Here is a 17,682-nt window from a genome sequence, read left to right as displayed (position 1 = left end):
TCTTTTCAGTCACTTTTGATGTTTTTAATACAATTTCCAGATTGCTTTTTTGAAGCACTAAGAAATTACTATTTGGGATTAACCTTTGGGTAGATATATTGAACATGGGAAGGTGGTGGTTACAATTTTCATGTTACAAACTCGGAACTAAGCTTTGAAAGTTCTATTGGAAAAATTACTTTGTTATTCAGGTAGTGATCTTCCTAGCTTTCAGACACTTGAGTAGTGTCTCAGTACTAGAATTGTTCAGGTTTCTGCAAGCACAGTGTGTCAGTCAGTGCATCAGTCCTGAGGTCAAAATTCTCTTAATTTTGGTGTATTCAAGATTCTACTTCTGGGCCCTGCTAGCTACATAGATCTCTAAAGTTCTGAGCTTTCAGGAAGTGTGACCTCAGTAGCACTTACTGCAAAGCCCTTGCCTTCTCCCTGTGTTTTGGCTCCACATCCCTTCTTCCTGTACAGAAGTACCTTTAACCCTAACTACCTTAACCCTAACTACCTTTTAGGTAGTACCTTTTAGGACTCCAGTCGCTTGTCCTTACCCGAACTGGTGACATGGCTCATCACGCTCCTCCTAGACACTTCTCTCTTTGCCTTATTGCCTGCACGATAGTAGTGGGATAGAAGTAATTAGGTTTCCTTGATTTGTGCTGATCAGGTCATACTACTTTTACCTTGAAACTTATTCTTCCACTTAGTGATGTGCTCTATTTAGACAATAAGTTGTCCTACTGTACAGCAAGTGTCCAATAGGAGCATTTCCCAGTGTTCCTTAAATCCCAAGCCTTGTTTTACAACATACATTTTCACCTTGTGCTTTGACCTTCCCTTGTCCTGTCCTTTGAACAGTATTTGTCCAACTCTAGTAATATTAAGTAACATTAAGATCCCTGRAGCTTTTTCATGCAATGCCAGCTGTGGAAGAATCACAAGCCTATTTCATGCATTCACTTCCAGTGAAGGTTTTCAGTAACCATCACCCTTATGTCCTTGTGTACCTGCTTGCTTACTCTTCTCAGAATAAGCAAGCTTCTTATTCTCACTTTTCACTGCAGTGTTAGTAAGTACAGCAATTCACATTCTTAGCATCCAGGAAAAGCTGCTGGTGGCATCTTATTCTTTCAACAGTGGTATCTAGGTATATAATCCATAGTTTTTGCTTTGTGAGAAATTCTTAAATATTGCCTCTAGGAGCTTCTTTATGCTGTGATAAGCAGAGAAATTGGATCGCTCTCAACTTGTTACACCTTTATCGGTTAGATACTTTTGTCACCAGTGCCATCTAATTTCTTAATTGTTTCCACAACAGGAATGAGTTCAGAATGTTTTTGTCCAAAATGTGCTTCCAAAGTGCAGTAAAGCTTTTGCTTCTGCTGTGGGAGTGCCAGACTAGGCTGGCAAATTGGGTGTGTTCTTTCTTCTAGACAGTAGAGAATATAACACAGTAAAGGGAGWTCTTAGCAGTTGTTTCACATTTTATCAAATGCCTGACATAGATGGAGACTTAAACTAGAAGGAAACAGACCGGCTTCAAAAAGGTCTTTTAAGAAACTCAGGGTTCGTTTGGCAAATACTTGGCATACCAGGTCTGGTTGATCAGCTCCCCGTTTTCAATGGTGGGAGGAATTAGTTGGTGTTAGCCACTGGATATACTCAAAAAAATGAGTCCTATATAGTCTTAAGGCTGTGGGAGTGCAGATTCACATTTGTTTTGCTCAACTTGCTCAAGGCTCTGTAGTCCCCCTGCACAGCCTGATAAGAACAACTAAATGAACATAGTGCACAACAGCTCTCCTTTTCTATTTTTCCCAAAATCAGGAGCAGCACCTGAGGCTTTCAGAATTCCATTTGGTGGCTCAGTTTGCTGCCCACACTTTCATGTGACTGTCATTGGTTTAAAATAATAAATACTTACAGTATGAAGTACACAGCTAAGTTAAAGACGGTTTCAGAAAATGTTTGTTTAAGCACAAATGTATGCAGTGCTTAAGCTTTATAAGTATTGAAGCACATTATGTATATTAATTCTTATCTGTAATGATAGATGCAGTTTTAGTCATTTTGCAGTTGATTTTAAAGTACATGTTCATATTCTTAAACCTCATGTGAGCACTTAAGAAGCGTAAATGTTTAGCACTTAAGTACTGACAAATAGTGTAAGCTCTCTGTTTTGCCTGGCAAATTAGTTATGCCTAACACACTATTTCAACTTTTATTTGTAATGTGCACACTAACAACAAATGATCATTAGTTTCTTTAATTCTTCCCACTCACTGCAATGTCTCACAGAATGTCCTCCTTGATATGATCCTTTGGAAGGTTGTGTTCAATCGAGACAAACAAGGAGAATATCGCCTCACCATACCCCAGCCGCCCCAGGTTGGAGACTAGTATTTTGCTGTCATCATTTGAGTGCATGCCAATTAATTCAGTTTTGTGTCTTTTTATGGTCTAAAAGTGTCTTTTGTCTTAAGCGTAAAAGAGTTTAAAAATGGATTTCTGTAACTAAAAAGAATGACTTTTGGTTTTGTATTTCTTTCCGTGTTGATACTCTGTGTTAAAAGAACTGAGCTCTGTATAAACGACCTGAGAAGCAAACCCAGCAGACTGTGTTTTGAGACTTTTTCCACTTTATCTACAATTTGCATATTAGCAAGTTTAATTAGCCTTATAGCAGAAAATTGGTTTAGTAAGACCAGGACTCTGGSTCTAATCCAGTCCTTGATCAAATGAACTCAATGTAGGGGTTTAGATCATTGTTTAAGAGGGCAGTATTTTATAGTGCATGCAGAGGGAAGGAAATGGCAAGTGATGATGCATTATGTCTAATTTGAGTAGTTTAAGAGGCTGTGAATTTTAGCAGCTTCTCTTCAGGTGACCGTGAGTCTTAGTCTGGTCTCTTTCTCTAATAGGTGAATAATAGATGAAGGAAATCTGTGTGAATCCCATGGGAAGTGGGCTTCAAGTCTCTTGCCTTATTACTTTTAGGTGTTTGTATAATCCTTTCTAAGAATTACCATGCTTTATTTTTTTTTAGTATTAAATGTTATTAAATATATATTCCCTTCAGTTACATTCATCCTTTTGTGGATGTCYAAGAAGAAATTGCTTCATAATCACTGAGGAGTGAAACTGATAGTTAAGGCCCACGTTGGGTTCTGTTCTCCTGTATATAGAAATTTAGAGCATGAATAAATATGTATGCATTTCCATCAGAATGTCATCCATAAAAGAACACAGGTACTCTCTGAGAAATGAGAGGAATCCACTACTTTGAGACTAGGAGCTGGTATTTCTCTTCTCCAGCTAGTTAGGTTGCCTGAAATTAGGTCTCTGAGAAGAGAAACAGCAGGTTTTAGTTTAGTCCATGGTATCTATTCTAGTAGCTGTCTATCTGCTGGCATGTAGGATTTATTTCCTATCAGGGAATGCAGTTAATTTTCTTATCATGGTTAAATTGACACTTATGGTTGGTTGGATTATTTCAGCTGAACAATTTGTTGCAAAAAGTTTCATTTAGTCTCTGAGAATCTCTGGGATTTGGGAAACTTCACTGCTTTTCCTAGAACAAGCTGTTACTCTTCAATAGCAACAACACTTAATGTTGRCTTAGTAAAACTGTTGAAATCTACRTGAAATTTGGGCTTTTAAATTACTGTAATGCAGAATTAATGTGTTTCCTAGTTTTTTTTAATGTTGCTGCCACTGTAGTGTAGAGATCACCTTGCCGAAAGCACTGGTGTGTTAGATCCAATGTGAAAGTGACACGGCAAAATAGAAACTAAAGTATTAGACTTCGTCCTAGAGATTCACTGTATGACATATATTAAAAAAATCCTGCTTTTGATAATCCATTTTTTTTATTTTTTTGTACTTCTACAGGAGGCTGTGGATCACTGGGGAGTTTGTTTCCTTTCTTCGCTGTTTGGTTGTAGAGAGAAGACACCAAAAGCCAAGTATATGCATCTAGCTCAGGAACTGCTGGTTGATCCAGAATGGCCACCAAAACCCAGAACAACAACAGAAGCTAAAGTACCATCTCAAGAGAATGGTTCATATCAAATCATCACTTTAACATAACAGTGGATCTTGGTGGCGTGTGTTAGTAGAATTCAGAAGAATGTAATTTTCGGTCTTTATATGAAATTACAATATACTAAATGTCAAATTCTGATACAGATACTTCCAGCTGTTTTGTGTCTCTGCATACAGAATTCAAAGCCAGACACCTTATGACTGTACATCTTAAAATTTTAGGTTTCCTTAGGCAGAACAAAACTGGTGATCTTTTCTTCTACCTGCTTCTAACTTAAATATTGTTAYTCCCAAATGAGGTGTATTTGAAGATTTAAACTGCAGGGCAGTTAAACAGGTTCACTTTATTTGCCTGGAATATCCTAATCACTGTTCTTAACCTGTTTACCAGGGCACATGTTAATGTAAGCTCTATGATGTAGTGCTTCATGGTAGTACTAGGGGCACATAATGACCTTTTTATTTGTTTGATTGTTTCCTTGTGGGTTTTTCTCTTTTCCACTGTTGAAAAGCTTTGTGCCTCGAAATGGTTCTGAATGTTTGCTGAGTGTACCCCTAAGTTTGTCCCTACGAGCAAGGAGTGTTCCAGGTTGAAAAGCTTGTTTTTTTTAAAGTTTAATTCCTTAGTCTCCCACAGCAGGAGTTGGGAACACCATAAAAGAAATATGCTAAGTCCCCAAGCAGAAAGCACATTGTCCTCAAGTCTGTTCTTATCTTTTCAGAGTTAGCTAGAAGAGATGCTACAGACAGACTCCGGTAGCATTAGGCTACACCTTCTTTCTGGAGAACCTAACATTTCTTCTCCATCGCGCTTTTATTATACTTAACTATGTAAAGCTCCACAGACCTTGCTTTTTCCAACAGAAGGGTCAGGCTTTATTTTTTTAAAAACTTAAGATATATCTTATTTCCCATACGCCTTGACGTAGTAAAACCAGAGTTACTGCTTCAAGGAAAGCATGGGGGAGATATTTTCAGAAGCCCACACTTGGGACTTTGCATGCTAAGAACGTATGCATTCGATGTCTGCCAGTGTCTTAAGCACTATATGTAGCTGTATGAAGCAAAACTAAGAAAAATAGATGAGCTAAAAATCTTGTCTTGCTGTAGAACTAGGCTTATCTGGATTTTTTTAACTTGCATCACCAGTAATGCGGCTTAATACTTGGATCAGCAATGCACGATGTAGCCATTAGGTGGTGTCAGAGAAAAACTAAGACCTCTACAAAAATAGCAAAAAGTGTGGGGACAGCCATTGACTTCTTAAGCAGAGCCTAAAGAAAAGGTGCTTGTGTGTGTGTTTTTTTTTTGTTTTGTTTTTTGTTTTTTTTTTTTTKTTTTGTTTTAGAGGGGGTGGGTAGGGTGGAGGGGAAGGTTTCTCTATGAGAAAGACCCTCAGGACCCTCAAGCTGTTCATCTTCAGACCATCTTCAACTTGCTGTGCTTCAGAACGACTTTGCTGGGTTTTGGGGAAGATAGCAGAAGTATTGGCTTTCGATTTGCCTTTTTTAACCAAGTGAAACTGACTGGTTCAGGTGCTGCTGAACTGCGAGGAGGGCATCCAGGACCCAGAGCAGCCCTTCAGAGAGAACTCATTTGAAACGTGGAGGGAGGGCCCCAAGCTGGCTGGGGGGGCGTTTGATCTGCATCTGTGTATTCTGGTGACAGAAACTGAAATGATGGACTCTTTTGTTTGCTTTTCAAATTCCTGTGAGGACTCTTTGSTTCCAAAATTGTTTTTGTAAGTGGAACCTTTCCAGGTCAGGCCTAATTTCCTCGTGCTTTTTTGTAAGGCAGTCCATGGCAGTGTCCCCCACTGCTCACTCTAGCTTTTTTTTTTTGCAGGGTTGAACATACTGTGCCAATAGTGACTACAAAAGTGGTGCTAAATGGTTTGGAAGCTGTTTTGCTAGAACTTGGGGGTTAGTAGATAATAACGCTCGCTGCTCAGAAATAGTATGCGCACAGTATACTATCCTCCAGTCTGCTTCCTCCAGCTGTCAGCTATTTTCCTGATACATATATGTGTGTGTATATATATATACATATGTATTTTTTGAGTGATGATGGGGAAGGAAGTGGAGCAGGGAAAGAACAGAGTTGTTCTCTTAGCAGCCATTCAACAGAGCCGTGTAAAAGTCTATAACCTGCCTTCTTTTGGTGGTGGACATCAGATAACTCTGGTAACTTCTGAAGGGTCGGAAATTGTGGGCTGGGATGAACTTGCTAATCATGAACTTGAGTCAGTTGGCTGATTTCAGCCAATGCTGATGTCATACAATCTTTGTAGCATGGAATAACTGATGAAGAATAATTCTTAGATACGTAAGTACTATTCCAAAATCTGAAGAAAAATTGCATTGAAAAATGTTGCAAAGCTATGCATCTTGGACCTAGGAGCTGTGACGTATCCTTAAACAAATAATCTTGTTTTTCATTTTTGTTGATTGTTTTAGCTTGGTGGTTCCATCAGAAGTGAAATGATCACATTTTTCTTACATGCTTTTGCTAAGTACTTTCTCCAAGCTGCTAGTTTTTCTCAGCTAATTTGGAGTCTGAAGCTAGTCTTTTAATTGTAGTAGTGAATTAAACTCCTCTAGCAAGTGAGGAGGAAACCACTTATTAAGGTGGGCTTTTCTTCAGAGAGCATTTCATAGATTTTTTTTTTTTGTATTAAAACTGAAATAGCCCAGTCTCTCCGTTTGTTAAAATTGATGATTAATAGGGCTAATGATTAACTAGGGTCACAAGTATTAGGCTTGAAAACTTTGCCACCATGTTTTTCCAATSGGATTTAGTTTCCTGAGGATATGCATTCAGAATTATTAAATGCTTCTGAAGTTGCATGTAAGAGCTCTGACCTATTTGCTTTCCACGTACAGAAGAATAAATCGGTCTTTCTGAAAGTATTTCTTTTTTTGTTCAGCTACAAAATAAGCATTTTCATCTCCTGCGGTTGTTGGGAATTATGCCTTTCTATCCAAGAGCCAGGTTTGGTCACCTATAGTTTTTCTAATTTTGAGCAATTTCATTGTTGAGGCTTTCAGAAATACAGCAAACTAGATCTGACTTCACCTATTCAGTTTGTGCTTTGAAGTATGGTGAAATTTGGTTTATAGTGAAAAGTCTATTTAATTTTTCTCTTGGAAGTCTAAATACAGGCGAACAGACCAATTTAGTGAGTTCCACTAGATAAGTGGTAGACATTTTTTTCCTGCTGTATATTTTGGCCTTACATTGAGAAGTTTGATTTATTATTAAATTATTTGTGTATGCAGACTTAATCTGTATGTATTTTACTTTGTTGTATTAGGATTTGTAAATATTACTGATTTTTAAATATTATTTATGCACATACTTAAAAGACTGGTCTACCCAGAAAAAGCAATTGCTAAATAATAAATATTACTTTTTAAAAATAAAGTGCGAGATCCTTAAATTGTATATCCCTCAGGGTTATTTTAAGTGTTTTTTCCCGATCGGAAGAGCACACCAGTAACTCCAGTTTCAAGTTCTATAAAATTCACTCTATTCTAAAAAAAAAAAAAAAAAAAAAAAAAAGCTATGAATAATGCTTGAGCAGAAATGACTGAAACATTCACAAAACTGTCCATATTCATTGTAGATTTAATTTGGAAACTTCTGCTGTTGCACTTTAAAGGGAAAAAAAAAAAGAAAAAAAAAGGTTGAATTTTTAATTGTATTTATTTTTCTTTATGAAGGTTTTGCTGAACAGTCATCCCAAGTTGGGTAAACGTTTCTGTGCTGTATATGTATGTACAGTATAAAACTAAGCAGATGTGGAGTCCTTTTTTTATGCTGCAAGTTCTTAATGCCTATGTTGGTCATCACAAAATGCAAGAGTTGAAGTTCTGTAGGATTTTTCCTGTGAAATTCTGGATTGTAAACTTAGGTTTTTGTATGTTTGAGGTAAAGCTGTGGGGGTTTGACAATTTTTAGAGTCTTGAATATGTTGATTTTATACAGTAAAGCTTCAGGTTTTTACAGCTCTTTTCAAAAACACCGCAGCTTGTTTGATAATTATGTGAACCAGGAACTACTCACGTTGTTGTGAATTCCTCAATCCTAACAGATAAAAAGGCATTACGGTGCTTTCTAGAAGCTCGGCTTCCTTTTTAGTTTTAAACCCCAAATGACAATACATCCTTGTATTTAAAACATGCATTGCTGCTCTAGAATGGTACCTTGTTGTCAAAAGGCATACGTAAATAACTGTACAATAGAATTGTAAATAGTCTTGTAAATCATTTTTGTGACTGAAGCTCTTTGAAATAAAACTGAAATGAACAGATTCTATTTTAATTCTTTTAATTAGTTTCATGCAATTATTTTTAATCACCCTTCATACAGTAAGATCTGATCCAAAGGTTGTTGAGGAATATGAACTTCCTCTGGCTGATATCACGGGGTTCTTGTTCAGTTCCTGGTTTTAAGGTGGAGAAGGAGGCCTGCAGAATGTGTTTGCAAAGCAGATGGGGCACTTCWGGAATACAGTAATGGTGACCTTACTTTCACCTGATAGTTACGGAAAACCGTTTTAAATCAACATCTTTTATCTTRAATATAGATTTTTTTTCCAGTTTTTGTTATCTTTTTGTTACTATTTTTCTGATGCATGGGAAGCAGTCTTGAAATGACTCTCCTGTGGGAATGCTCCTGGTTATGAGTGTTGTCACAGTCATTTTTAGAAAACTCACACACAAATAAAGGCAGCCTTTCCCTCTTGCAGCTCAGCCTCTTAATTTCTTTTTTTGTTTTGTTTTTGATAGAGTACCTTGTTTTGATCTTGAAGACAAGGTGTTTGAAATGCCTGGTAGACAACTTCACTACTATAACAACGTGGAGTCTGGCGTTTCAGAGCTAATGCTCCGGTAAAGCTTTTCTCTCCTCAGGATCTTCTGGACTTTAAGTTTTCTTCGTCTCTGGCTATAGAAGACTTAGGAGGAAAAGCAGGAAGCCAAATGTCAAGGGTGGATTCCGTAGCCAAAGCATTAAGTAGAAAACAGGTCACTGCTTCATCAAGTTGCTTTGAAGTTCATCAAGCCTTGAGAAGGTAAATACCACTTGGGTGTGTAAAACAGATGTGTCCATTCCTACAAAACCTAATGCATCTGTGCATGAGACAGCTGTATAAGTAACTGAATGTCTAACAAGAAATTTGAAACCTCTTTCTAATCCGAATTTGTGCTGAAAGACCCAAGTCTCTGRCTCTAAGCAACCGGATTTACATGGGACTGGCTGGTGCAGCTACTCCAGTGCCCTGTCACAGTGCTGGCTACAAGTGTCTTTTGTGCTTGTTCTGCTCCTGTTTTGTGAGTGGTCTCAAATTTGATAGCACTGTTGATAACACTGCATAGTGGAAACATGGAACCTATAGAAAACAGTTGCTCATGCAACTAAAAAGTAGGCAAAATCTTAACACATTCTTTGGCCTTTGAAAATAGTTATGCAAATGAGTGAAGTGTTATCTAGAGGATGCGTTTTGCTGTTTTTCTTCCCATTTAAAGTGCAGAATCGTGGTGGAGCCTGATTGCCCACTGTGTTCCCATTAAGTTCCTCTAAAAAGCAGATAAGCTTCTAAGGTGTCAGTTTGCACAGTATGAAAGAAGAGGGGTGGAAGGGGAGATAAATGCTTGTCACTGCCTGCTTGTGGGCCAACCAGATCTGATACTGGACTTGCTGCTGCTACTGGGATGCCTGAACCAGCCAAGGTTGGGAACTCCTGAGCTACAYAGGAATAGCTCATATTTGCTTGGTTTGTCATACTTTTGTTGCCTGTAAATTTCTAGATTCTCTGGTGGATAATTGTATAATATTGAAAAGCCCTTGGGGAATGCGAGTTTCAAGGTGGTGGTGGTGGTGGTTGGTTGTTGTTGACTTRTTGTCTCATTTAAGTAATTCGAAGCCCAGTTTTGGAATTCAGCAGCCCAGCAAGAGCTTGCTCAGGAGCATCTGTGTTGCCAGGGGTTAGTGCTAGCCCTTTAATTGCCTAGGAGGGGATGCAGATTTTAGTGGTTTTCATTTCTCTGAGCCTAACCTTGAAATTTATTTATTTATTTATTTATTTGCTGGGGGAGGGCGAGAGGAGGAGGTTTTCTGGTTTTATTTGCTTAATGTCATTCTGGCTTCCGCTGTCATTGGCACGCAGCTGCCTGTCTGGGATGGTGTGCTCTTGTCTGCTGCCCTACCTGAGCCTGGCTCAGTCCTTTTGCTAAATGCTTAGTGTTGAACCTGTTTCTCATGTTGGTTTAGGAGAATTTCATCCTTGCTTCTGGATAGAGGCTATTGGGATGAAGTCTTACATTTCTGACGGTGTTCTCTGGACTGAAGGCTGAAACAGGCAGTTTGAGCTATTCGAGTGTACCCTAGTCCAGGCTGCTGCTTCTGCAACTCCTCAGCCAGTTCCTTAGCTTTCAGGAGCCTGGTTTCCAATGTACTTTATGATTTCACTAAGAATGAATTCCTAAACTGTGGAAAGATTTGTTTGACGTAGTCTTAAGCGTTGGCCTTACAGCTGCAATAGTTTAATGGTTGCTTTCCTGTTCGTTTTATTTTTATATTGGAATATAGGCAACTTATGGATTGAGCRGTATACTTCTTGCAGATCTAAGGACTTTTGCTACTTGCAGTTCTCTGACAATTTAGTATTTGGTTAAGCTGCTGAAATGAGGCATTATTTGTTATCAGGGGCTCACTACTGTCCTTTGCCAAAATAGCTCTTGTCTGCTATTTCGGGCCACATCAAAAATGGACTGTTCCTTCTTGCGAGTTCCTGAGCTGTTCCAAGAAGGGATCGCTCGCAAATGCTGAGCAGTGGCCCAGCAGGGCTGCTCGTTTGTATGTGGCCRCTTAAAACATTGCAGGAGCTGTAGGACACATTCTTCTACCTCATTATCAATTTCTGCACATTACTACTTTTATCCCTTACCGGTTAAACTTTTTTTAATCCGTGTTGTAGCTTCTAAAAGAGTAAGAACAAAGCTTTGAAGCTCTGTACGTTTTAAGCTTCTAGGCTTTAAATAAGGCAAAATAAAAATTACTGTGACATAATGTTTTTTTCAAATATTTGCTATGTTTTTATTTTCAAATAACTATATGCTTTATGACTATTTAGTAGTGGTCTTGTGACTTTCGTATATGTTTTTGTTTTCATGCAAATACATAGCCCATASTACTAGAATAATAGAGTTTTGTCTGCACTTCACAGTGTAAGCTGAATATCAGAGAAGTGCTTGCATTCAGTGGTAAGATTTTGAAATTTGCTTTCAAGAAAGATAGTTTTTGCATATTTGCAGCTTCAATTAAAAATTGATGCACAGTTTTATCTGCAGCTTCTAAGTTATTGAATACCTGTAAGCAAACCCTGACTCTCTTTATCTCTTGTAACAGCTAATATTTCTGATATGTCCACAAGGATGTTGCTGTTTCTTTTGTCAGTGACGGTCAAGCTCTTCCTCCAGCTGGATGCATCTGTTTGTCCTGAGAAATGCGACTGCTCTCTGAAGGATGGGATTCATTGCTCTGGTCCTCATATAAAAGACCTGGAATCATTAAATCTGCCATGCAACATGACAAAAATTCACATAACGAACACGCGTGTAACATCCTTGCAAGAGACTTTTTCCAGGATGTTGCAGCTACAGATTCTCGTCTTAGCCTCCAATAATATATCTGTGATTTCCCCGATGGCTTTTAAAGGCTTGCATAGGCTAAAAGCCCTCAAACTGCTGGATAACAAGCTGGTTGAGCTCCCTGCACAAGTGTTCGATGAGGTGGAATCCCTTCAGCAACTGATCATTGAAAATAACAGGTTGAAACGTATAGAAGAGAATCTATTTGACAAACTCGTCAATTTGCAGGAGCTTTTTTTGAACAAAAACCAGCTAACGGCGCTTCCTGGAGCGGCACTAAAGAAGCTTGCGAGGCTGGAAGTGCTGAACTTGTCGAGGAACAACTTGGCAGCGCTGCCCAGCACCGTGTTCGGTGCCTTGGCCAGGCTGCAGAAGCTGATGCTGTATTTTAACCGGCTCTCCTCGATAGAGCCTGGTTTGTTCGATAGCTTGACGGAGCTGCTGGAGCTCTTCCTGCATTCAAACAACATCCAGTCCATTGCCCCCGGTGCGTTTCACTGTCTTGGTAAACTGCGAGTTCTAACGCTCTCCAGAAACAAGCTGGAGCTTTTGCCTTCTGGGCTTTTCCTGCACTTACCCAACCTGACCAAATTGACCTTGTACAGGAATCCCCTAAAGTCGCTTCCAGAAGTGTTGTTTGGAGAAATGAGGAATCTTGGTAGCCTGTGGCTCTATCACACGCAGCTCTCAACTCTGCCGGATTTTGTGTTCAGTAACTTGACAAATTTAGAGCTTCTCGTGCTGAGTTTCAACCTAGAACTTAGTGTTCTTCCTAAGAATGTATTCAGTGGCCTGACCGAACTGCAGGGGCTATCCCTGCATACAACTAACATTTCCACTCTGCCAGAGGGCATCTTCCTGGACCTTCAGAAGCTGCAGAATATCTCCATTTTTGAATCGAGTCTTGAATTTCTTCCTAGTAACCTCTTTCATAATCTCAAGCACCTTCAAAAAGTTTACCTCAACAGTACGAAGCTGCAGTATCTTCCTGGAGATATTTTTACAGCTTTACCTGACCTGCAAGAAGTCTCCCTCGACAACAACCCTTGGAAATGCGATTGCCAAATTCTCGACTTCCAGCAATGGCTTTGGAAGAGCACTGATATAGTAAGAAAAGCAGAATCTCTGATGTGTGACAGCCCACCAGCATTGAAGAATATTTCTCTYTTGGATCTAAGAGGACATCACATGAACTGCCTGCCAACCACAGCCACTCTATACCGGGCACTCGGGAGCTCAGCTCATTCCCAAACCTCAGCTTCCCTGGTGCCAGAACAGCCAAAATCAACTTTGGCGACCACTGTAACAGCAGCGACCAGCACGGGTGCTAATGCACCCACCTCGATGCCTCTTGCAACGTTAGGTTTTACTTACTCCCATGTTGGACAATCTCAGTCTTCAGATGTTCCAGCCCCAACTTCGCCCAGAATCTTTGAAGAAACCAGCAGTGTAAGAGGAACAGATTTAACTCCCGAAACAGATTTAATTGTGTCCACCTGGKGGGAGTATTTGCCAGACCACATGAGTGCTGAGCAGTATCTCAATACCATAGTCGAACAGTCCCAGTCCTCGGGTATCCCAGCCCAAACTTCTGCCAGCATCGAAGTAGAAACCAACAGTGTAAGAGGAACAGATTTAACTGATGGAATAGGTTTAACTACTGCTGCCCGGTGGGAGGAGTTGCCAGCCCGCATGAGAGCTGAGCAACGTTTTAATACTATGGTTCCCTATTGTCAGTTCTTTCTGTGTCTTCACAGTTTGATTTTAGCGATCCAGATAGTAACTGTTGTGATCACTCTGTATATGATGTGTAAAACTAGGCAGTTCTTACACTCTAAGGAGATTCCTGCTCAGCCTGTTGTTCTGATAAAAATTATTAAAAAACTATAGAATACCAGCCAAGGAGGGGATTAGAAACATTTTTTTGGATGCAGTCCCTGTATTTAGGCGGTTCCTGCTTCACAGATTCACAGATTCACAGAATATTTAAGGTTGGAAGGGACCTCTACAGATCATCTAGTCCAACCTTCCTGCTCAAGCAGGCACACCTAGAGCATGTGGCACAGGGTGGCATCCAGGCGGGTTTTGAAGACCTCCAGAGTAGGAGACTCCACAACCTCCCTGGGCAGCCTGTTCCACTGCTCTGTCACCCKCACAGTAAAGAAGTTGCTCCTCACCTGGAGACGGAACTTCTTGTGTTTCAGCTTGTGGCCATTACCCCTCGTCCTATCGCTGGCCACCAGTGARAACAGCYTGTCCCCTTCCTCCCTGCATTCTCCCTTCCTGAACTTATACATATTAATCATATCCCCTCTGAGCCGTCTCTTCTCCAGAGAAAACAGGCCCAGCTCTTCATTCAGATATAGTTTAAAAATTATCCGTGACAATAACCATAAATGCCTTGTCTTTGCAGCATGTTGAAAAATGTGTGTTTATGTTGCTTACAGTGTTTGCCAAAAGTGATTGTGATCACTACATATTGTTGCAATGCACAGTGCAAGGGAGAGGGGGAGGGCTGGAAGGAACCGTGTGGTCTACCCGTGCAGCTGAGACCTGTGACTCGACACAGTTGTGTTCCTGGTGAGCGCCGTATGGAAGCTGAAGGAGGGAGTGCCTCTCCTGGAGCTGTGTGCCCTCCTGGGCTCTGTGCTTGCAACTAAAACGGCAGCCAAGAAGGGAAGCAGGGAACACTGAGGGATTTTAGCTGGTGTTTAAAGGTTGTGTATGGTCCCCCACCTGCTTTCTGGGCMATGGGGGGAGGAAGGGAGTATTAACAGTTTTCAAAAAGGGGGGAAAAAAAGAAGAAACAAAATGTTTAAAGTTAACAGCAAATTCTTCTAGCTTTACCCAGAAAGCTAGACAAGATGTTGASATGGAAAATATAATCTTTAGAGATTCCTCCTGGATGGCTTTGAAATGGTACTTTACAAGCCTGAGGTTAAATAGACTACATTTACTGTAAATTGGTAGCAATAATTGTATTTCCCTGTTTGTTGCTCTAGGCAACAAGAATAAATTTGGTTGCCTTGCCCCACAGTTCTCTGCTGCCAGACTCAGATCTCTTCTCCAGCCTACAGGAAGCGTCAGTGTGCTTCTGATATGTCAAATACTCGTGGTCTTGTTTATGAGTTTTACAAAGTTTAACAAGTCTGGTAAAAGAGCCATCTGTAAAGGGGAATTGTGACTAAAGCTGGTGAGAAGGAAGCTAAGCAAGCACCAGGCTATCCTTTGTAATCTGTTTAAATGAGAAAAAGCATGAAGCTTTCATGGTAACTTTTTTCCTGGGTTGTTGCACGCAAGCACTTAAAAGAAGGTGACATGTAAATTTAGGTTCATACTTGGACAAATACAAGTCCATATGGTGTTCTGCAAGCTCCAGTTTTGGTGGTATCAGTGCTGCACGAATGTCTGCCTGCAGTAGGCAGGAAAGCAGAGCAATCTGGACTTGTGCAGAAATTGTTTTATGAACTCTGTGCTTTCCTAGTTCGTTACTGGAGAAATGCATTTGCAGCCAAAGAGTTAATGCAAATGGTCTTTTTTTTTAAATTATTATTTTATTTTTTACAAAAAGCAGTAGCTCCCTCCGTATCGGTGTATAACCCGCTCTGTGCGGGGGACCCGGGCGCTGCTGCAGAGCGGGGCAGGCGCCGCGGCCTCGCGCGGCCGCCCTGGCCCTGCAGCCGGGCCCGCTCCCTCCGTGCTCCCCGGCGGCTCTGCGTGCGGAGCTCTGGCACGGGGGCCTTTGGCACGCGCTGTGCGCAGGCAAGCACTCAGAGGAGGATGATTCGTCCTTATGGGCTGTCATCGGGCTTTCCCTGCTCCCAGGCTAGACRCGGGAAGTGAAGTCAGCAGGGAACAAAAGGGCTGGAGCAATAAGGRCTCGGGGTGCTTTGCTAAAGCTTCCGTTCTCCCCTGTGACTGGCATGTCATGTTTTGTACTGCCTCTGACTCACTGCTTGTTGTCCAGTATAGCTCAGCCCTTCTTGGAAAACTTTGGCTTGGGAAATCCAGGAATATTCTTGTATCCCGTCTCCACTTGGCCCGGGGCAGGGACTGTCTTCCTGGTCAGCCAGGCGGCTCGTGACAGGACGGGCGGCAGCAGTGAGTGCAGCTCAAGGAAAGCCCCGTTGCGTCTCGCATTCTCGCTCCAAGGGGAGCGTTACCTCACTTGTCTAGTTTGCAAGGCCAGAGCTGCAGGCGTTAGGGCCGAGCCTTGCTGGCTTTGCCAAGCTCTGGTTTTCCTGCAGCCAGCTCCCCTCTGCTGCCTGGGGATTCTCCCTGCGCCCTGCAGCCCACACCTTTAGGAGCTGCTCTGTCCATCCTTGGTCACTAGGTCACTTAGGGGTTACCTGCAAGCTGGGAAAGGTTGGAGATCAATCCAATCCTCAGCCTGTGGAGAAAGCAATGCGGCCGGGCTTCTCCCAGGCTGGGAAAGGGTGGATGCAAAGTTATATCTGTGCTTTCTGTCAGGATCTCAGCTCCACACCCTTGGCTGCTYCAAGAAATCTCAGAGCTGAGCTGACCTGTTGTGCTGGGGCGGCAGGATTTCACAGCGTGCTTGTAGCACCGTGTCATTGCAGGTGCTGAGCTCCTTCGCTTGTCAGCAGCGAGTGCGCTAAGGTCCTTCCCAATGGCCCAGAGAACACAGCAGCAATGAGGGGATTAACTCCTGCCTTTGCTGTCCCTGCTGTGGCAGCAGTTCTCAGCCTCTTCTGGCTGCTGTAGCGCAGGGTTGTGCTCCCTTCCCAGCCAGCAGCACAAATGTCCTCTTGTCCTCTGGTAGCTGCTCTTCCCATCTCGCAATGCTGTGAAGAATCAGTAGCTGTTTGAAAGCCTTGAGCTATGTTGACAGCTTAGAGGTAAGTGAGCTCATTTGTCCTTCTCAATGCAGCTTCTTTGGAGGGAGCAATATGGGCAGCTGRAGGTGCAGGCTGATGTGTCCTGGAGTGTTTGTACCACAGCCAGACCTGCCTTGGCTTCTCCTATTTGGCCCTCCAGCACATAGCGGTAAGGTAGAGAATGGGTCTCAGCTCCTGCTCCTCCCTGCCCCAGCGGTGGAGAGAAGGGGGGCAGTTCTTGCCCCTGAAGTTGTGCTCGCCTCTCAGCTGAGAASACACCCAGCAGAAGCTCCATGATTCAGGAGTGATCGAAAGCTGCAGGGAGGCAGGAGCTCCGCAGCTCTCTGGCTGATGTTCCTGAGCATTGGCTGTGCCTCTCCTCCAGCCCTTGGACCAGAACATCTCGCCTCGGGAAGCTGATTCAGCAGCAGGGATATCGGAACATGGTATTTCCTAAGGATTACTGAATAGCTGAGGCGGAGATGCTGCCAAAGGCACATATCTAGGGGCCAGGGCTCTTGTGTATAAGCTGAACCTGGTGCTCAAGCTGCCTGAAGCTTTTGCTGTTTCCGCTGCTATCTAGGGCAGAGGCAACCTGGGGCGCTGAGCGAAGCCCCCCATGTTGTAGCTGCGGGTGGGTTCATGTCCYCTTCCGTTTTGGGTTTCCACAGGCAGCTGAGCCTTTGCAAAGCCCCGTGCTGGAGCTGGGCTGCGTGAGAGCTGCSAAGGGCTGCAGTCCTTGTAATGCCCTCTTGTGCGGCGGGACAAGGGGGGCTGCTCCTCCAGTTGTCCCCAGAGCTGTCTTATCCCCGGGCCTGGTCCGTCTTGTGCAGTCTCGACTGCCGTGTTTGCTGGGCCAGATCTCCAGCTGTGCCTTTGTTTCTGTCTAAAGGAAAACAGTCCAGGGCAAGGAGCCCGGGACAGCTGCCAGCAGCTCAGCCCTTGGCCCTAATTCGCTGTGCAGCCTCCTGCCTCTTTCCCTGGCTCATGGTGAGAAATGGGGTATGTTCCCACCTGGGGGCTTGGGTGCTGTGGGCTTGGGGTGCTCCCTGGCCCCTTGTGCTTGTGGCAGGGGTGAGTAGACTCTGATGGTGACATTTTACAAGCCCTGCTTGGGAGAGAAGGAAGAAGCCGATGTGGAACAGCTTGACGGCTCT

General features: G+C 42.4%; 2 protein-coding genes across 4 annotated transcripts in view; both read left to right on the top strand.

Annotated features, from left to right (window-relative positions):
- ATP13A3 (ATPase 13A3) overlaps nucleotides 1-4,807 on the top strand; it is a 43,247-nt gene extending 38,440 nt beyond the window's left edge. For 2 of the 3 annotated variants that reach the window (XM_026039531.1, XM_026039532.1), the window contains exons 32-33: nucleotides 2,290-2,379; nucleotides 3,883-4,807. In XM_026039531.1, coding sequence (XP_025895316.1) covers nucleotides 2,290-2,379; nucleotides 3,883-4,080 — 288 coding nt within the window. In that variant the 3' untranslated portion in view covers nucleotides 4,081-4,807. The remainder of the gene's footprint in view (nucleotides 1-2,289; nucleotides 2,380-3,882) is intronic. The other variant, XM_026039533.1, reaches the window with a different exon arrangement.
- Nucleotides 4,808-11,453: 6,646 nt separating this feature from the next.
- GP5 (glycoprotein V platelet) lies at nucleotides 11,454-13,577 on the top strand. Its single transcript, XM_026039547.1, has 2 exons — nucleotides 11,454-13,091; nucleotides 13,248-13,577. Exons 1-2 carry the CDS (start codon nucleotides 11,460-11,462, stop codon nucleotides 13,575-13,577), a joined length of 1,962 nt encoding a protein of 653 aa, XP_025895332.1. The 5' UTR covers nucleotides 11,454-11,459.
- The last annotated feature ends 4,105 nt before the right edge of the window (nucleotides 13,578-17,682 follow it).

Source organism: Nothoprocta perdicaria, unplaced genomic scaffold, assembly GCF_003342845.1.
Source record: "Nothoprocta perdicaria isolate Ctin4 unplaced genomic scaffold, notPer1 scaffold_232, whole genome shotgun sequence".
NCBI lineage: Eukaryota > Metazoa > Chordata > Aves > Tinamiformes > Tinamidae > Nothoprocta > Nothoprocta perdicaria.
Note: the sequence above shows the minus strand (reverse complement) of the source record. Positions and strands in the feature narration are given on the sequence as shown.